This window comes from Oryx dammah, unplaced genomic scaffold (genome assembly GCF_014754425.2).
Source record: "Oryx dammah isolate SB20612 unplaced genomic scaffold, SCBI_Odam_1.1 HiC_scaffold_17, whole genome shotgun sequence".
NCBI lineage: Eukaryota > Metazoa > Chordata > Mammalia > Artiodactyla > Bovidae > Oryx > Oryx dammah.
The window spans coordinates 6,001,701-6,019,165 of record NW_024070201.1 but is presented as its reverse complement, the minus strand read 5'-3'; the positions used below and the strand labels follow the sequence as shown (position 1 = coordinate 6,019,165).

Below are 17,465 nucleotides of genomic sequence, written 5' to 3'. Positions count from 1 at the left end.
AGAATTCTTCTGGAGTCTTAAAAAAACTATTCGAAATTTTTCAGGTCAGGTAATCCTGAGTTCTCAGGGACAACTAACTAGAAGGATTTGTTCTTTCTCTACAAGTGGGATTGAGTTGGGTTTTAATATTCCCTCTATGAGTGAGGCTTGGTTTCAAGGCAAATTTTATTATTTGATTGGAGAAAAAATTAGATTTTTTATCTTCATTACTCAACTGCCTCCTGGTAAACTTGCTTTCTCCCTCACCTCCATATACTTGGCTACTGGGATCAAGAAGCAAGGAAGCAGTGAAAAGTGTTATCAGTCTTGCATAAGATCAACCCCTCCCTAAAGACGTTCTGAAGACAAAGCCAAATAAGGTGGTGTTGGGCAGGGTGGAAGCTTCAGGCTCAGGCTTGCAGACTGTCTTGGGGGATTAGAAGCCCTGAACAAGTTAGAGGGGTTATTCCGCTCCCTTTGTTTCCCATTAGGTGATATGTGAGTTGATTATGTTTTTATTTCAATGATTCGCCCCTGATCATTGCTTTTGAAACAGCAGTTTACAGGATTAGCTAATCACCATGCTGCCATCCTTGTTTAAACCCACTGTACTGTGATTTAATGTCAGATTGCTCTATGCCATCTTCAGGTGCTGTTTACCCAGCCCTAGCCTTGCATGGGTAGGGTGACTTAGTAGGTTTGGGGAGGAGGTGTTTGGCTTCTTCTGAGAGATCCCCCAAGAGGGAGAGTTGTGAGAGAGTGACTCTTGTCAACATCAACTCCTTTTTTATTTTTTAATTTTTCTAGCTGATTATATGGGACACAGTGCAGATCTGGCATTCAGCCTTGAGCTGCTCCCAATTTGTTCTGTAATCTAAAATTATTTCTTCCATTCTCTGTTTTTGTCGTTCAGTCACTCAGTCATGACCGACTCTTTGTGATCCCATGGACTGCAGCATGCCAGGCTCCTCTTGTCCTTTACCATCTCCCAGAACTTGCTCAAACTCATGTCCATTGAGTCAGTGATGCCATCCAACCATCTCATCCTCTGTCATCCCCTTCTCCTCTTGCCTTCAATCTTTCCCAGCAGCAGGGTATTTTCCAGTGAGTAAGTTCTTCGCATTGGGTGGCCAAAGTATTGGAGTTTCAGCTTCAGCATCAGTCCTTCCAGTGAACATTCAGGACTGATCTCTTTCAGGATGGACTGGTTGGATCTCCTTACAGTTCAAGGGACTCTCAAGAGTCTTCTCCAACACCATAGTTCAAAAGCATCGATTCTTCGGCACTCAGCCTTCTTCACAGTCCTACTCTCACATCCATACATGACTACTAGAAAAACCATAGCCTTGACTAGATGGACCTTAGTCAACAAAGTAATGTCTCTGCTTTTGAATATGCTATCTAGGTTGGTCATAACTTTCCTTCCAAGGAGTAAGCGTCTTTTAATTTCACGTTTGCAGTCACCATCTGCAGTGATTTTGGAGCCCCCCAAAATAAAGTCTGACACTGTTTCCACTGTTTCCCCATCTATTTCCCATGAAGTGATGGGACCAGATGCCATGATCTTCGTTTTCTGAATGTTGAGCTTTAAGCCAACTTTTTCACTCTCCTCTTTCACTTTCATCAAAAGGCTTTTTAGTTCCTCTTCACTTTCTGCCATAAGGGTGCTGTCATCTGCATATCTGAGGTTATTGATATTTCTCCCAGCAATCTTGATTCCAGCTTGTGCTTCTTCCAGTCCAGCATTTCTCATGATGTACTCTGCATAGAAATTAAATAAGCAGGGTGACAATATACAGCCTTGACGTCCTCCTTTTCCTATTTGGAACCAGTCTGTTGTTCCATGTGCAGTTCTAACTGTTGCTTCCTGACCTGCATACAGATTTCTCAAGAGGCAGGTCAGGTGGTCTGGCACTCCCATCTCTCTCAGAATCTTCCAGTTTATTGTGACTATACAGATCTTTATTGGCAAAATAATGCCTCTGCTTTTTAATACGCTATCTAGGTTTGTCATAGCTTTCCTTCCAAGGAGCAAAGCGTCTTTTAATTTCATGGCTGCAGTCACCATTGGCAGTGATCCTGCAGTTATGAGAGTTTGACTAAATGCTGGATGTTTCCTTCTGGCTCTAGGAGGGTCCAGGTCATTAGAGCAGTCAATATCAAATCCTTGCACTTAAAACATAGCTTGAAATTATAATCTAGTGAACTCTTCTCCTCAGACACTCTCTGGGTCTACATCTGTGCCTGTCAACCAGTCTTTGTCACTGAAAATTGAATTCTAAGTGAAACTGCAAATCTTGTCAAACATACAGGGGTACATAAAGTTGATGAAAGTAATGCTGGAGATGGCAAAGCCTTTGACAAACAAGATTTAGTATCTAAAAGCCAAAGAACAAAATCAACAAAGATGTTGACAAGGTAAGTGCTTTAAAAAAGAATTAATTAGCAAAATATTTATTAGAGATCTTTAGGGAAAAATCATTAAAATCACTTTAAATGATTTTTAAATCATTCTTTTAAAAATGGTCAGTCTGTAAAAGTCAAACACAATGATGAAGGATATCAGAAAGTGATGCCAATAAAACAGTAAATTCTTGATTTTGGGGAATTATAAATGAAGATAAAATATACTTTCTTTGTAATTTAATTATGTTTTTCAAAATAAAATGCAATCAACAGATGGGTGAGATTCAGCTGGCCAGTTGGAGTGACGGGCTCTCCATCCTTAGAACTATGGCCCAATTTGCAAACTCGCGGAGAAGGCCCCTGGTGCTGGTCAAACCTGCTGTGACTTACTCGAAGCCTCGATTGGCTACGTTTTGGTACTATGCCAAGGTTGAGCTGGTTCCTCCAACCCCTGCTGAGATCCCTATAGCTATTCAGAGCTTGAAAAACATTATCAACAGTGCTAAAACCGGTAGCTTCAAACAGCTCACAGTTAAGGAAGCTCTACTGAACGGTTTGGTGGCCACTGAGGTGTGGATGCGGTTTTATGTTGGCGACATCATAGGCAACTGTGGCATCATTGGCTATGATGTTTGAAGACCAATTTTTAACATGTGATTATATTTGCTTTATTATTCAAGTGTTCTTGGACCATGTGTGAGCAGACTGCTATTTGAATAAAATAAGACAATGTGTCAGAAAAAGAATGCAATCAAACTTTGACATTTTGGTTCCCTTTTAGTGTCCATCTTAGGTGATCATTTTTGTATGCCAGCATCTCCTGTGTTTGTTCATTTTCCTTGTTTCCAAAAGGACTTAAGGTGTCTAGCATTTTTTGTTGAATATTAGTATATTCTAAATTCTTACTAAATAAATATACTAAATATTAGTATATTCTAAATTCAAATTCACCAAAAGGATCCACTTCAATGCCTCTCTTATGGTCTTCATTTTTAAAATATATTTTGCCTACTAAATGGCATTTTTAAGTAGTATTTTTTTCTCTGTTAAATAAAATTTTGTGTACTTACTTCGGATTAGCACCACAGATAGTGGCTATAATTATAGCTAAAAGTCAAGGTGTCCTTCTGACCTCTAGTCATACTCAAGTGTTGGACACCATGTGGCTGGGAAAGAAAGAGAGCTTCCAGGGCTTGTTCAGGACATAAGATCCAAGCTATGGAGAAGAGGGGAGAGTAGATGAGAAACTCAGATGATAATATGGTCGCTCAGCTGTGATTGTGCGACTGAGTAGTAGGTTTGACTAAGTCTTTCCAAGTCTGGAGAGTATGAGAGAGTGAGTGGAAGTGAAGTGAAAGTCACTCAGTTGTGTCCGACTCTTTGGAACCCCATGGACATGGAATTCTCCAGGCTAGAATACTGGAGTGAGTAGCCTTTTCCTTCTTAATTTATGCCAGGCCTGCATCAGTTCAGGTCTGAGTGCCATTGAGGTGAACAGGAGGGACAGTGAGACAAATATCAGGTTTGAATTGATATGAATTTAAGTTGAGGACTAACAGGAAATGATTATTTGTTGTTGTCCAAGGTTTATTGAAAATATCACAGCACAGCAGAAAAGACTCAAACGGCTTCACGCGGTGTTTTGAAATTCATCCGGACTGCAGGCTGAGTGACCTGCAGGTTGGACAGACCACTCAAGTCCAAGAGCTTCAGCATTTCCTTCGTGTCAGGATCTACTTCAATGATTTCCTGCTCCAGGGCTGAGATGTCAGGAACGTGATTGTCTCTGTCTCTCCTTCTCCTGCAGCTTGATGGAGATTCCTCTCACCGAGCCTCTCTGAATCCACTTCAGCAGATGTGTGACGTAGCCTGCCACCTTGTTGCAGAGCTTCTTGCTGGGAATAACAGTGGTCTCCGCGCACACCCGCTTGTTGGTGTGGAAGTCACTGCCCAGGTGCATGTGGTACTTCTCAAAGACCCGGGCCGCCTTTTGGTGCAAATCCGGCCCCTGTTGGTGGGTCCTTGGAAAAAGAGCAGGAAATGATTATTTTTTGTCTTCCCTAGTATACTCAGTTCAGTTCAGTTCAGTTCAGTCGCTCAGTCGTGTCCGACTCTTTGCGACCCCATGAATTGCAGCACCCCAGGCCTCCCTGTCCATCACCAACACCCGGAGTTCACTCAGACTCACGTCCATCGAGTCAGTGATGCCATCCAGCCATCTCATCCGCTGTCGTCCCCTTCTCCTCCTGCCCCCAATCCCTCCCAGCATCAGGGTCTTTTCCAATGAGTCAACTCTTCACATGAGGTGGCCAGAGTACTGGAGTTTCAGCATTAGCATCATTCCCTCCAAAGAAATCCCAGGGCTAATCTCCTTCAGAATGGACTGGTTGGATCACCTTGCAGTCCAAGGGACTCTCAAGAGTCTTCTCCAACACCACAGTTCAAACGCATGAATTCTTCGGGGCTCAGCCTTCTTCACAGACCAACTCTCACATCCATCCAGGGAAGCTGAATTTATTCCTGGCAAAGTTTTCCTTTCTCTCTCTCTCTCTTTTTATTTTTTTTTTTTTTCTGTCTACATCTGCTTTCTCTGTTCCTGTATCAGAGACTTGGGGAGCTATCCTGCATGGCAGTGATGAAATCAACTTTGTTAGAAGTAGAAGTGTGAAGTCCTTTCCATCCTTACTGTTTTAGATTTAAGTGCCATAAACAAAGGAGAAAAGAGTGAGTATAACCTGAAAATGTTTAAAAATAATTATAATTAGTAATACTGACATATTAGTAATTTTGACAGAGAATTAAAAAAAAGGAAAAAAATAATCTAATAACGTCACCTGTCTAAACCATGATCAGTATTCTGGTGTTTTTACTTAATTTTTTATTTGTATGGTTTTTGCTTTCTTATATATTTTTGTATCATTTTCTTTCACTTACTATTATATAAAAAATGTTTCCATGTTGTAATATGGTCTTGATAAGGAACAAAGGGCACACCATAATCTAGTGAGTAAATGAATCATAGTTTTCTTACTTTATTATTGGAAAGTCACATAAGTTTAAAGCGTTTGTCTTTCTCTTTTTAAGGTATTGTTTTTATGGACTTTTGGAGCATACTATTTCTTGTGGACTTAAAATTTGAGTGGGAGAAAGAATTTCCTGGTGGACTAGTTGTTAGGACTCCACGCTTTCACTATGGAGGGCTCAGATTCATTCCCTGGTTGGGAAATTAAGATCTCACAAGCAGCAAGATGCAGCCAAGAGAGAAAAAAAATGAATGGGAGAAAAAAATAATTTCATTAATTTATTCACTCAACTAATACTAACTGAATAAAACACCAAATTAGGTACTGGGAATAAAGGACTTCAAGGAAAGGCCCAATGATTCTTCAGATATAGTACAAGGAATTGCCAAATCAGTTTTTTTATATATAAATAATTTTATTTATTCATTTATTTATTTATTTTTGGCCATGCTGGGTCTTCCTTGCTGGGGGGACTTTTCTCTAGTTGTGGCAAGTAGGTGCTACTCTCTAGTTGTGGTGGCAGGGGGGGCTTCTCATTGTGGTGGCTTCTCTTGTTGCAGAGCATAGGCTCCAGGATTCATGGCGTTCAGTAGTTGCTGCGTGGGGGCTCCGTATTTGTGGCTCCTGGGCTCTAGAGCACAGGCTCAATAGCTGTGGCACATGGGCTTAGTTGCTCCATAGCATGTGGGATCTTCCCAGATCAGGAATCAAACCTGTGTCTTCTTCATTGGCAGACAGAATCTTTACCACTGAGCCACTGTGGGAACCTGCCAGGTCAGTTTTAAATTTATGCTGATTAACCAACGGCAACATCACATCCATACTTCTGAAAGCCAGCAGTCAGGTATAGGCTCCCCCTATTAACTATACTTTCATAGCTAAAGGTCAGCCAATCCCCATACACTCCACTTCTGAAAGTCTGCCAATCCTGGAAGTTCCTGTTTCCCAAAACTTTATATAAGAGTATCTCTAAAAAATTTTGAAATGGGAACTATGTGAGATGATGGTTATGTTAATTACTTGATTGTGGATGATTTCACAATGTCTATGTATATCAAAATATCAAATATACATCTTAAATATATACAGTTTTTAATTTGCCAATCAAACTTTAATAAACCAAAAAAAAATTATTTCTAGCTTTCTACTTCGTTTAGAGAGACACTGCACAGATCTCTCTTGCTTAGCAAGCCAAAAATATTCAGCTTTTTGTTTGGTGGCTTCTTCATTTCAACAGCAGTATCAAGGATAAATAAAAAATATTCCTTCCCCTTAAAGACATCATGACTTAGAGATACCTCACTTACATACAAAAAACTATTATAACTAGGTATGCCACAAGAGAAATACTAACAAAGAACCACATAAATTCAGAGAAGAGTCCTTCCTACTAGGAAGTTCAGAGAGAGTGTCACAGAATGGACCTAGAAGGAGGTATAACTAGAGTTGCTTATACCCAGGAATAAAAATATCACAGTAAAATCACAAACCAAGATTTTTTGTTTTCATACTGTATGAGTCTGTTTAAGCTGCCATAACAAAATGCCATGAAATAGGCGGCATAGACAACAGAATTATTTTCTCACAGTTCTGGAGGCCAGAAATTTGAGCTCAAGGTCCAACCTGTTTGGTTTCTGATGACAGCACTGTTTCCAGCTCACAGCTAGCTGTATTTTTGCCATGTCCTTACCTGATAGAAAGAGCAAACTCTCTGGTGCCTCTTATAAGTTTACTAATTTTATTGGATAAGGCCTCTATCCTAAGAACCTCATTTAACCCGAATTATTCCTTGCAGCTCCTATCTCCAAATACAGTCACATTGAGGAGATTAGTGCCTGAACAGATGAATTTGGGAGAGGACGCATTTCAGTTCACAGCATATAGGAATTTCAGAATGTCAGTCAAATTACAAGACATACAAATAATAGACTTGACAAAACTTAGCAAGTGATTTGAAATTGACTGAGGAGAGAGTAAGAGAGAGAAAAGTTAGAGGTTAGGGTATTTTACAGATTCCTAGATTGGTGACTGGAAGTAATTTAGGGAATGCAGAAGAAGAAATAAGTTTGAAAAAAAGATAAAGAGTTGAACATGCGGATTCTCTACCTGTGGAAATTCAGATAGGCTCTGGTCTTGGAACAGCATATGCTGCAGTCGCCAGCCTCCTAGATAGCCTCAAACAGTTCTTACCTCCAGTATTCATGCCCTGTGCAGTTCCTTCCCATGGTGATCCATATAACCAGCAGGGTATAGCAGAAATGGTGGTGTGAGTCTTCGGAGGCCAGGTATTAAAAAGATACTGTGACTTTGTTTCTTCTTGGATCACTCAACTTGGGAAAGAGAGTAGCCATGCTTTGAGGACACACAGGCAGTTGTCTGGAGAGCTCCACATGGCGAGGAACTGCAGCCCACCCGCCAACAACCAGTGCCACCTGGCTGGGTGGGAATGAGCCGCCTTAGAAGGCAGTGCTCCAGCCCCAGTCAAGCCTTCGGATGACTGTAGCCCCTGATACCATCCTGACTGCAGGGTCACCCAGCCAAGCCACTGTCAGATTCCTGATCTGCAGAAACTGAATGAGATAACAAGTATTTATTATTTTAGGCCACTTTTGGGGGGTAATTTGGTAACAAAATATAATAAATCTGCTTTAGAGATTGGGAGGCATTCAGCAGCAATCTAAAGAGTTAATAATAGCATTGAGATTTTTAAGAGCATGGATTCTAGAACCAAACTGCCTAGGCTTAAACCATGTCTCTACCATTCAACTTCTGGGCCTCTATTTTCTCATTGCAAAGTAAGAAAATAAAAAATTACACCTATCACCAGGGCTCCAGTGGTTGAGTTTTCATGCTCTCAATACAGGGGTTGTGGGTTCAGTCCCTGGGTTTGGGAACTAAGATCCCTCATGCTGCAAGGTGCAACCAAAATTTTTTAATAAATAAATTGTCCAATTCCTTATATAGGACAGACAGACATTTCCAAATTTGGAATTTCAAGTAAAATATCAAAAAAGATTTTAAAATTATACCTATCTCATTTTTTAAGGGTTAATTGAATTAATGCATATAATTATAATAATGCTTAGGACATAGCATCCTTCTTAGCCATTATCATTAGATGCTGCTGCTGCTAAGTCGCTTCAGTCATGTCCGACTCTGTGTGACCCCATAGATGGCAGCCCACTGGGCTCCCCCATCCCTGGGATTCTCCAGGCAAGAATACTGGAGTGGGTTGCCATTTCCTCCTCCAATGCATGAAAGTGAAAAGAGAAAGTGAAGTTGCTCAGTCGTGTCTGACTCTTAGTAATCCCATGGACTGCAGCCTACCAGGCTCTTCCATCCATGGGATTTTCCAGGCAAGAGTACTGGAGTGCTACTCAGTATTATAATCTAAGTAGTACTATAGTAACAGGCAAACAGGAAAACTAAAAGTTCTCTGGGAGAATATGGTGTAGTCAAAAGAGAAGCTGGCTGTATACATCAAAGCTGCAGAGCCTCGGTTGCTCCAGATCCTAATTTCAAGGTCTAATGGACTTTCAGAATTTGCCCAAGTATTTCCCCACCACCATTTTCCCAGTGACCCAAACCAGAACTCTGAACTTATCCTAAACCCTTTCCTGTACCTTGTCCTTCACATCCAATCCTTCATTCCACTTATAATTGTTAAGGCTCCAATTAATGCCAGTCACTGTTTCTAGTGGCCAGAACAGAAGGCAAAACAGTGAATAAGACAAAGTCTCTGTCCTAACATGAATCGCGTTTCTATCTCATTCTAGAGAGGGACACAGCCAATCTACTAAGAAGAACAGAGTATACTGTCAGATAACAGCAAGTGCTATACAGAAAAGTAAAGAAGGGTAAGGAGGTGGAGGGGGAAGCGACTTTAGAAAACCTAACCATGTCTGTTAACTTTATCACCCAAGTCTCTCCACCTCATCCTTGCCTTCCCACTGCCAGAATCAATACACTTCACCATCCTTGGTCTTGATTGTTCCACCAGTCTCACCACTTTTACTTTTTATGATTCACTAGCTCATGTCTGATCACATTATTTCCCAGCTCAGAGTACTTCAGTGGTTCCCTATCCAAACTGAGAGTGAAACCTAGGCACCTACAAACTCTCAGCTGATAACCTTTTTTCCTGTTTCACAGAACAAATTGAAGTAATCAGAAAGAAAAGAAAGTGAAAGTCACTTAGTCATGTTGGACTCTTTGTGAAGTGATCAGAAGAGAATTTCAATTCTCTCATTGCATATACACACATGCCTGAGTTTGTGTCCATCTGCTTTACCTGTGCCTGCATTTTAATGGACAAACTGCCCTCACGCCAATCAAAGGCCACAATTTACACTTATACACCAGATCCCATCCTCTCAGCCACTCAGGGACATTGCTCATCAATTTCCTGTTTCTCTTCTACATCATCAACTTCTCCCACTTTAGAAGACCATTCTCATCATAAACATTATTTCTGGCACTATGAAAAACTCTGTTGACTCACTTCTCCCCTTGTTACATCCCCATTTCTCTTTAATGAATAACTACTTCAAGAGTTGTTCATGTTGTCACTAAATCTGCTCTTTCCATTCTTTCTTGAATCTATTCCAATTATGCTTTCGACCTCAAAACTGCTTTTGTGAAGGTTACCAGGACCCTGCATTGCTAAATCTAGAGAACAGTTCCCAGTGCTCATCTTCATTGATTCATAAGCATACTTTAACACAATTAATCAGACTCAGCTCTTTGAAAGACTTTCTCTCCTTGTTTGTTTCTAGGCATTGCAAGTTTTCTGATTTTTCTTCTACTTCACTGGCTTCTCTTTCTCAATTTCCTTGCTTTTATACCAAACAAAATTGAAAGTCTGACATATGATCGATCTCTTGTTGATAACGTTCAGTCTCGTGACTTTAAAATCCACCTACCAGGATACACTTACATCTGCTAACTTCCTCTCCCTAGCCCACAACTCCCTCTTGAACTACAGACTTGTCCACCTCTATGCTCTCCCAAGCTTCCCTTGTGGCTCAGCCGGTAAAGAATCCACCTGCCATGCTAGAGACGTGGGTTCAATCCCTGGATGGGGAAGATTCCCTGGAGAAGGGAAAGGCTACCCACTCCAGTATTCTGGCCTGGAGAATGCCATGGACTGTATAATCCATGGGGTCACAAAGAGTCAGACACAACTGAACTACTTTCACTTTCACTTTCAGCTCTCCCAAACTCCATTCTCTCTCTTTTGCATGCTTGCCTGCTAAGTTGCTTCAGTCATGTCCAGCTCATTGTGAGCCTATGGACTGTAGCCCTCCAGGCTCCTCTGTCCATGGGATTCTCCAGGCAAGAATACTGAGGTGGGTTGCTGTGCCCTCCTCCAGGGGATCTTCCCAACCGAGGGATCAAACCCTGGTCTTTTATGTCTCCTGCACTGGCAGGTGGTTTTTTTTTTTTTTTTTTTTACCACTGGCACCACCTGGAAAGCCCGTTTCTTCCTTAATAGCTCAGGAAAATGACAGTGCTGTCCTTCCAGATGCTCAAACCAAAAACCCTGGAGTTGGGTTCTTTCTTTCAGACCAACCCCTCGCAGTCTGCAAGTTTTTGCTCAAATGTCATCTTTTCTTTGAGTTCTTTCCAGGTTACCATAGTTTAAATTCAGCTTCCTTCCCTGATTTAATATCTAAAGAAAGCTGAGCACAGAAGAATTGATGCTTTTGAACTGTGGTGCTGGAGAAGACTCTTGAGTCCCTTGGACTGGAAGGAGATCAAACCAATCCATCCTAAAGGAAATCAATCCTGGGTGTTCATTGGAAGGACTGATGTTGAAGCTGAAACCCCAATATTTTGGCTACCTGATGCGAAGAGCTGACTCATTTGAAAAGACCCTGATGCTGGGAAGGATTGAAGGCAGGAGGAGAATGGGACAACAGAGGACAAGATGGTTGGATGATGTCACTGACTCAATGGACATGGGTTTGGGTAAACTCTGGGAGTTGGTGATGGACAGGGAGGCCTGGCATGCTGTGGTTCCTGGGGTCACAAAGAGTTGGACATGACTGAGCGACTGAACTGAACTGAAGTAACTCATTACAGTCTGACATGGAGCGTTCACTAAATTGCCTTTTTCTTCCGAATGAGATCGTTTTTGACTTAGAATCTTGGCTGGGAGTGAAGGGAGGGCAGTTTTAGAGTTCTCTAGTAGGCTTTCCCCACTAAGATAGTTCTTACCTCCCAGGCCAACCACCCATAATGGGTTTCTGCCAAGTGCGTCTATTCCAGTGTCCATCTGGAAACCTGGAAAGTGGACATGAGGGTGGATCTTCAGAGCCAGTGGACCCACTGCAAGTTGAACTCAGTTCTTACTTTATCCCCACGTACCTCCCTCTACAAGGGGATCCATTCTATTGCTTTAGGTCTCAGCGTATCTGTTTCAAATTGGACCCAGTGTCCAGTGGTTCTTGAAATACTCCCTTTTCCTGGTGGGCAACTGCTTGAGCACCCACTGGTTTCTTGGGCTGGAGGACTCTCTTCATGTTCCCTGGTATTTCAGGGCCCTTCCTCCTGGGAATCTGACCTCTTTTCTCCCCTCTCTTTTAGTCAGTAGGTTCCAAGTTGGAAAACTGGTTCAGGTTCAGAAATTTGACAAAGGACTGTGGCTTTCTACTGAGCTATCTTCATCCTCCTGTTTATCAACCTTGATTTTTTTTTCTTTTTAAATAGGTTTATTGAGATATAATCCACATACTACATAATTCACTTGTTTAAAATATACAACTCAATGGTTTTTAGTGTATTCACAGATACGTGCAAACATCTCCAAAGGAAATCTTAGAGCATTTTCACCATCTCAAAAAGAAACCCTGTGCCTTTTAGGGATCAGCACCTTATCTGTTTAACCCCCCAACCCCACCCTGAGCAGTCACTTTCTAGACCTATGTAATTGCCTATTCTGAACATTTTATTAATTATATAATATGTGGCCTCTTGTGACTGGTTTTTCTCATTTAACCAAATGTTTTCAAGTTTCACTCTATGTTGTAGCATATATTCATACTCCATTCCTTTCATGATCAAATAATATTCCACTGTATGGATTTACCAAGTTTTGTTTACCCATTCACCAGTTGATGAATATTTGAATAGTACTGCTGTAATTGTGTGTAAGTTTCTATGTGGACAAATATTTTCATTTCCATCCTTGATTTCTTTTGGTTATACAGACTGAGTAGAAACTAGGTTAGCCACCCATCTATTTTTCCCCTAGAGAAAATTCACTATCTATTAACTATCTCCACAATTCTTTGTGGATCAGGCTTCCCTGGATGCCCTCCAATCTTACCACTCACGACAGTAATTGCATCCACCTGCCTTTTAATAGCTAAGCACTTTCGCTTGGTCTCTTGTTTTTCAGGGTCCTAACATTCCGAGGCAGAGAAGGCGATGGCACCCCACTCCAGTACTCTTGCCTGGAAAATCCCATGGATGGAGGAGCCTGGTGGGCTGCAGTCCATGGGGTCGCAGAGTCGGACACGACTGAGCGACTTCTCTTTCACTTTTCACTTTCATGCATTAGAGAAGGAAATGGCAACCCACTCCAGTGTTCTTGCCTGGAGAATCCCAGGGAAGAGGGAGCCTGGTGGGCTGCCGTCTATGGGGTCACACAGAGTTGGACACGACTGAAGTGACTTAGCAGCAGCAGCAGCAGCAACATTGCCAGGAGGAGAAGGCAATGGCACCCCACTCCAGTACTCTTGCCTGGAAAATCCCATGGACAGAGGAGCCTGGGAGGCTGCAGTCCATGGGGTCGCTGAGAGTTGGACACAACTCAGTGACTTCACTTTCACTTTTCACTTTCATGCATTGGAGAAGAAAATGGCAACCTACTCCAGTGTTCTTGCCTGGAGAATCCCAGGGACGGGGAGCCTGGTGGGCTGCCGTCTATGTGGTCACACAGAGTCGGACACGACTGAAGCAACTTAGCAGCAGCAGCAGCAACATTCCCAGGGCTATTACTAATCCCTATTATTATGTGACATCTCCCACCATCAGCTGGTGATGCTGGACTCTGTTGTACCAGTGCATCCCTCAGTGCTTCGCTAAATGATGTGTCCTTTGGTTCTTTCATGGAACATAGGACTTTAATGGGTTTTCCAGCCTTACATAGTGCATCCTCACCAACATGCCTATTTCACCAAGCACTGTCATCCCTTCTTCCACTTTTTAGCATACTTACCTCACTCAGTGTGGGCTTCTCCTTTTCCATGCATCTAGGAGCCAGACTATTTGCATATCTGCAACATCTCCTGGGGTCTTTTCCAGGGTGTTAACCCTATATTTTGATTCAAGCTGATAAGACTCCAAACTTTTTTTTTTTTTTGGCATTTTTATGTTTCAGTCTCCTTAATTCAATCTCAAGCCTAGTCTCCTGACTCCTGAAAGTCCATGCTGACCAGGACCTGCAGCTTCTTTGTAATAGTTCCTTTCCTTCCTCATCAGCATGGACCCATCTTAACCTGTGACTTAACCTAGTTATTCTAAAGAAGGGGATGGCTACCCACTCCAGTACTCTTACTTGGAGAAGTCCATGGACAGAGGAGCCTGGTGGGCTACAGTCCATGGGGTCACAAAGAGTTGGACATGACTTAGTGACTGAACAACAGCAACAACAACAATAAATCTAGTTATTATCCTTGAAGTCAGAGGTTAAGTGGGTACAGCTATTTGGGAGGGGGTAAGGGGAGGGGGTAAGGGAGAGATTCAGCAATACGTGAACCGTGAACTTCCAGATGTTCAAGCTGGTTTTAGAAAAGACAGAAGAACCAGATATTAAATTGCCAACATCCACTGGATCGTTGAAAAGGCAAGAGAGTTCCAGAAAAACATCTATTTCTGCTTTATTGACTATGCCAAAGCCTTTGACTGTGTGGATCACAATAAACTGTGGAAAATTCTGAAAGAGATGGGAATACCAGACCACTTGACCTGCCTCTTGAGAAACCTATATGCAGGTCAGGAAGCAACAGTTAGAACTGGACATGGAACAACAGACTGGTTCCAAATAGGAAACGGAGCATGTCAAGGCTATATATTGCCATCCTGCTTATTTAACTTATATGCAGTGTACATCATGAGGAACGCTGGACTGGAAGAAGCACAGCTGGAATCAAGATTGCTGGGAGAAATATCAGTAACCTCAGATATGCAGATGACAGCACCCTTATGGCAGAAAGTGAAGAGGAACTCAAAAGCCTCTTGATGAAAGTGAAAGTGGAGAGTGAAAAAGTTGGCTTAAAGCTCAACATTCAGAAAACGAAGATCATGGCATCTGGTCCCATCACTTCATGGGAAATAGATGGGGAAACAGTGGAAACAGTGTCAGACTTTATTTTTCCGGGCTCCAAAATCACTGCAGATGGTGATTACAGCCATTAAATTAAAAGATGCTTACTCCTTGGAAGGAAAGTTATGACCAACCTAGATGGCATATTCAAAAGCAGAGACATTACTTTGCCAACAAATGTCCATCTAGTCAAGGCTATGGTTTTTCCAGTGGTCATGTATGGATGTGAGAGTTGGACTGTGAAGAAAGAGTGCTGAAGAATTGATGCTTTTGAATTATGGTGTTGGAGAAGACTCTTGAGAGTCCCTTGGATTGCAAGGAGATCCAACCAGTCCATTCTAAAGGAGATCAGTCCTGGGTGTTCTTTGGAAGGACTAATGCTGAAGCTGAAACTCCAGTACTTTGGCCACCTCATGCATAGATTTGACTCATTGGAAAAGACTCTGCTGCTGGGAGGGATTGGGGGCAGGAGGAGAAGGGGACGACAGAAGATGAGATGGCTGGATGGCATCATCGACCCGATGGATGTGAGTTTGAGTGAATTCTGGGAGTTGGTGATGGACAGGGAGGCCTGGCGTGCTGCAATTCATGGGGTTGTGAAGAGTTGGACCCAACTGTGCGACTGAACTGAACTGAACTGAAGGAAAAGAGAGAAGAGCACAAGTTGTCTTTAGGGGGAGATCTCTTCATCATCCTCAAGACAGAAGGGAGTGTAGATCTGAATCGGATGGGTGGGTATTTTCTGCAGGCTCGGATTTGAGGAATCTTGGGATTTGGGAGTGATAAACTCAGATGAATCTCACCATGCATGAGGGTTGTGTCCTTTCCCAGTCAGAGACCAGATCTTGGCATAGTGGACCTGCCTCTTTTGGTGCTTAGTTCTTTTCATGATTAAGTCCTGGGTCTGGTCTTGGCTTTGTCTGCAGGCAATGAGTGCCTTGTTTTTCTGTTAACCAAGGAGGCCATATGGCTTTCACAGTGAGCTTTCAGCCACTCTTGGTCTTTTGTTTTCTTTTTCCAAAGACTCACTCCTGCCTAACAAGAGCTGCCCATGAGTTACTATTTCCCTCCAAACACCTGATACCTCACACCTAGTGGTAGTGAATATCCATCTACAAAAATACATTCCACTTTATTACTGGTGCTAGTTTTAGTGATAGCACGGTTACCTGTGCTGAGGCTAACCAGTGGTGGGGGTCGTCATTTCCAAGTGAGTAGTTGGCAATCCAGCTCCAAAACCCCATCCCAGGTTTATGGGTACTTCTGGTACCGGCTGCCGTGGGTTGGGTTCCCTAGCATGCAGACTCTGAGATGGAGATTGGTATGCAATAGGTTGACTGGTGAACTTGGCATCAGTTCCTGTAGGAGAAAAAGGAAGAGAAGGACAGGAAGAAAATTGAGGCAGAAGGAGAAGTTGAATAGCAATGCAGTTTCAGTGAAGTCCTCGGTCAAACCTATGGGCAGCCCTGAAGTTGGAATGACTCTTCTGAATTGTTCCGAATTGGGCTGAGAGTTCTGGACCACACGCTGATCAGCCATGCAGTGTGGGCTCCTCTGGGAGTGTGGCGCACCCCTCATTAGTCAGGCCATCCCTCTAAGGGTCTGAAACTGAGGGCTTTTTGCCAACAGCACTTCCAGAGCCAGGGAATAGTCCTTCACTCACGAGTAGAGAACTAGGTGGCACACTAGAGCGTCCACATATTGATCCCTAGGGATTCCCTGGTGGCTCAGATGGCAAAGAGGCTGCCTGCAGTGCAGGAGACCTGGGTTTGATCTCTGGGTTAGGAAGATCCCCTGGAAGAGGGCATGGCAACACTCTCTAGGAATGCCTGGAGAATTCCATGCATAGAGGAGTCTGGTGGGCTACAGTCCATGGGGTTGCAAAGAGCCAGACACAGCTGGATGACTAACACTTTCACATTTTCATGGATCACTATGTGCATTTCCAAGGTTTTGTCTAATGACTAGAGCACCGTGAATACTCTAAAAAATTTTTTCTAAATTGATAAGTGTTGCCCTGTGAGCTGAGTTACTTTGTGTTTGGTTCTCTTTAAATATGCTTCTCAGGCTTAACACCCAGAGACTTCAGATGATGAAGCCTCACTCCAGAGGTCAGTTACTAGTGGAAACCACTTTCCCCACACAGCCCCCATCATAAGGCAGCTTCTCTCCCCAGGACTTTCTCCATTTGCAGCCTCCTCCTGGTCTACTGTGGGGCTGTTATAGCATCTGAGTGTGCCCAGCACCCCGACTGAAAGCCCTGTCAGAATGGGTCTGGCTTGACCTCCATGTTCTGGGATCTGCCTCTGACACTTGTGCATGGCTTTTGCTCCAAGTTTCGATTTTAGGCTTTTGGTTAAAACTTCATTTAGACTCTTAGTCCTAAACCTTGACTTCTGGGTGTTGCCTTTCTGGTGTTTCCTGGTTCTGAGCTCTGAGGCTGTGAGCAAGACGAACCAGTCCTGTACTCAGGTCTGGCCCCTGCTTGCCTTGAAAGATAAGCTTTGAGAGCAAAGGGCCAAAAGAGTCAGGAGAAGCTCTGGATTTTAGCGATCATCTTGTGGAACCCAGTTGTCTTTATTTCCACCCAGAGCACATGGCCTTCCAGCATTCCTGGAAGATGGGTGAACGTAGAAGAATCTGTTCCTTTTGCAGTCTGTAAGTCCCTTGGACTGCAAGGAGATCCAACCAGTCCATTCTAAAGCAGATCAGTCCTGGGTGTTCTT

General features: G+C 42.8%; 1 protein-coding gene and 1 pseudogene across 1 annotated transcript; one reads left to right on the top strand and one right to left on the bottom strand.

Annotated features, from left to right (window-relative positions):
* Positions 1-2,696: 2,696 nt before the first annotated feature.
* LOC120876163 (ATP synthase subunit g, mitochondrial-like) lies at positions 2,697-3,128 on the top strand. Its single transcript, XM_040257864.1, has one exon. It carries the CDS (start codon positions 2,713-2,715, stop codon positions 3,019-3,021), a length of 309 nt encoding a protein of 102 aa, XP_040113798.1. The 5' UTR covers positions 2,697-2,712; the 3' UTR covers positions 3,022-3,128.
* An 830-nt stretch (positions 3,129-3,958) lies between these two features.
* On the bottom strand, positions 3,959-16,278 carry LOC120876084 (annotated as a pseudogene).
* Between the last annotated feature and the right edge of the window lie 1,187 nt (positions 16,279-17,465).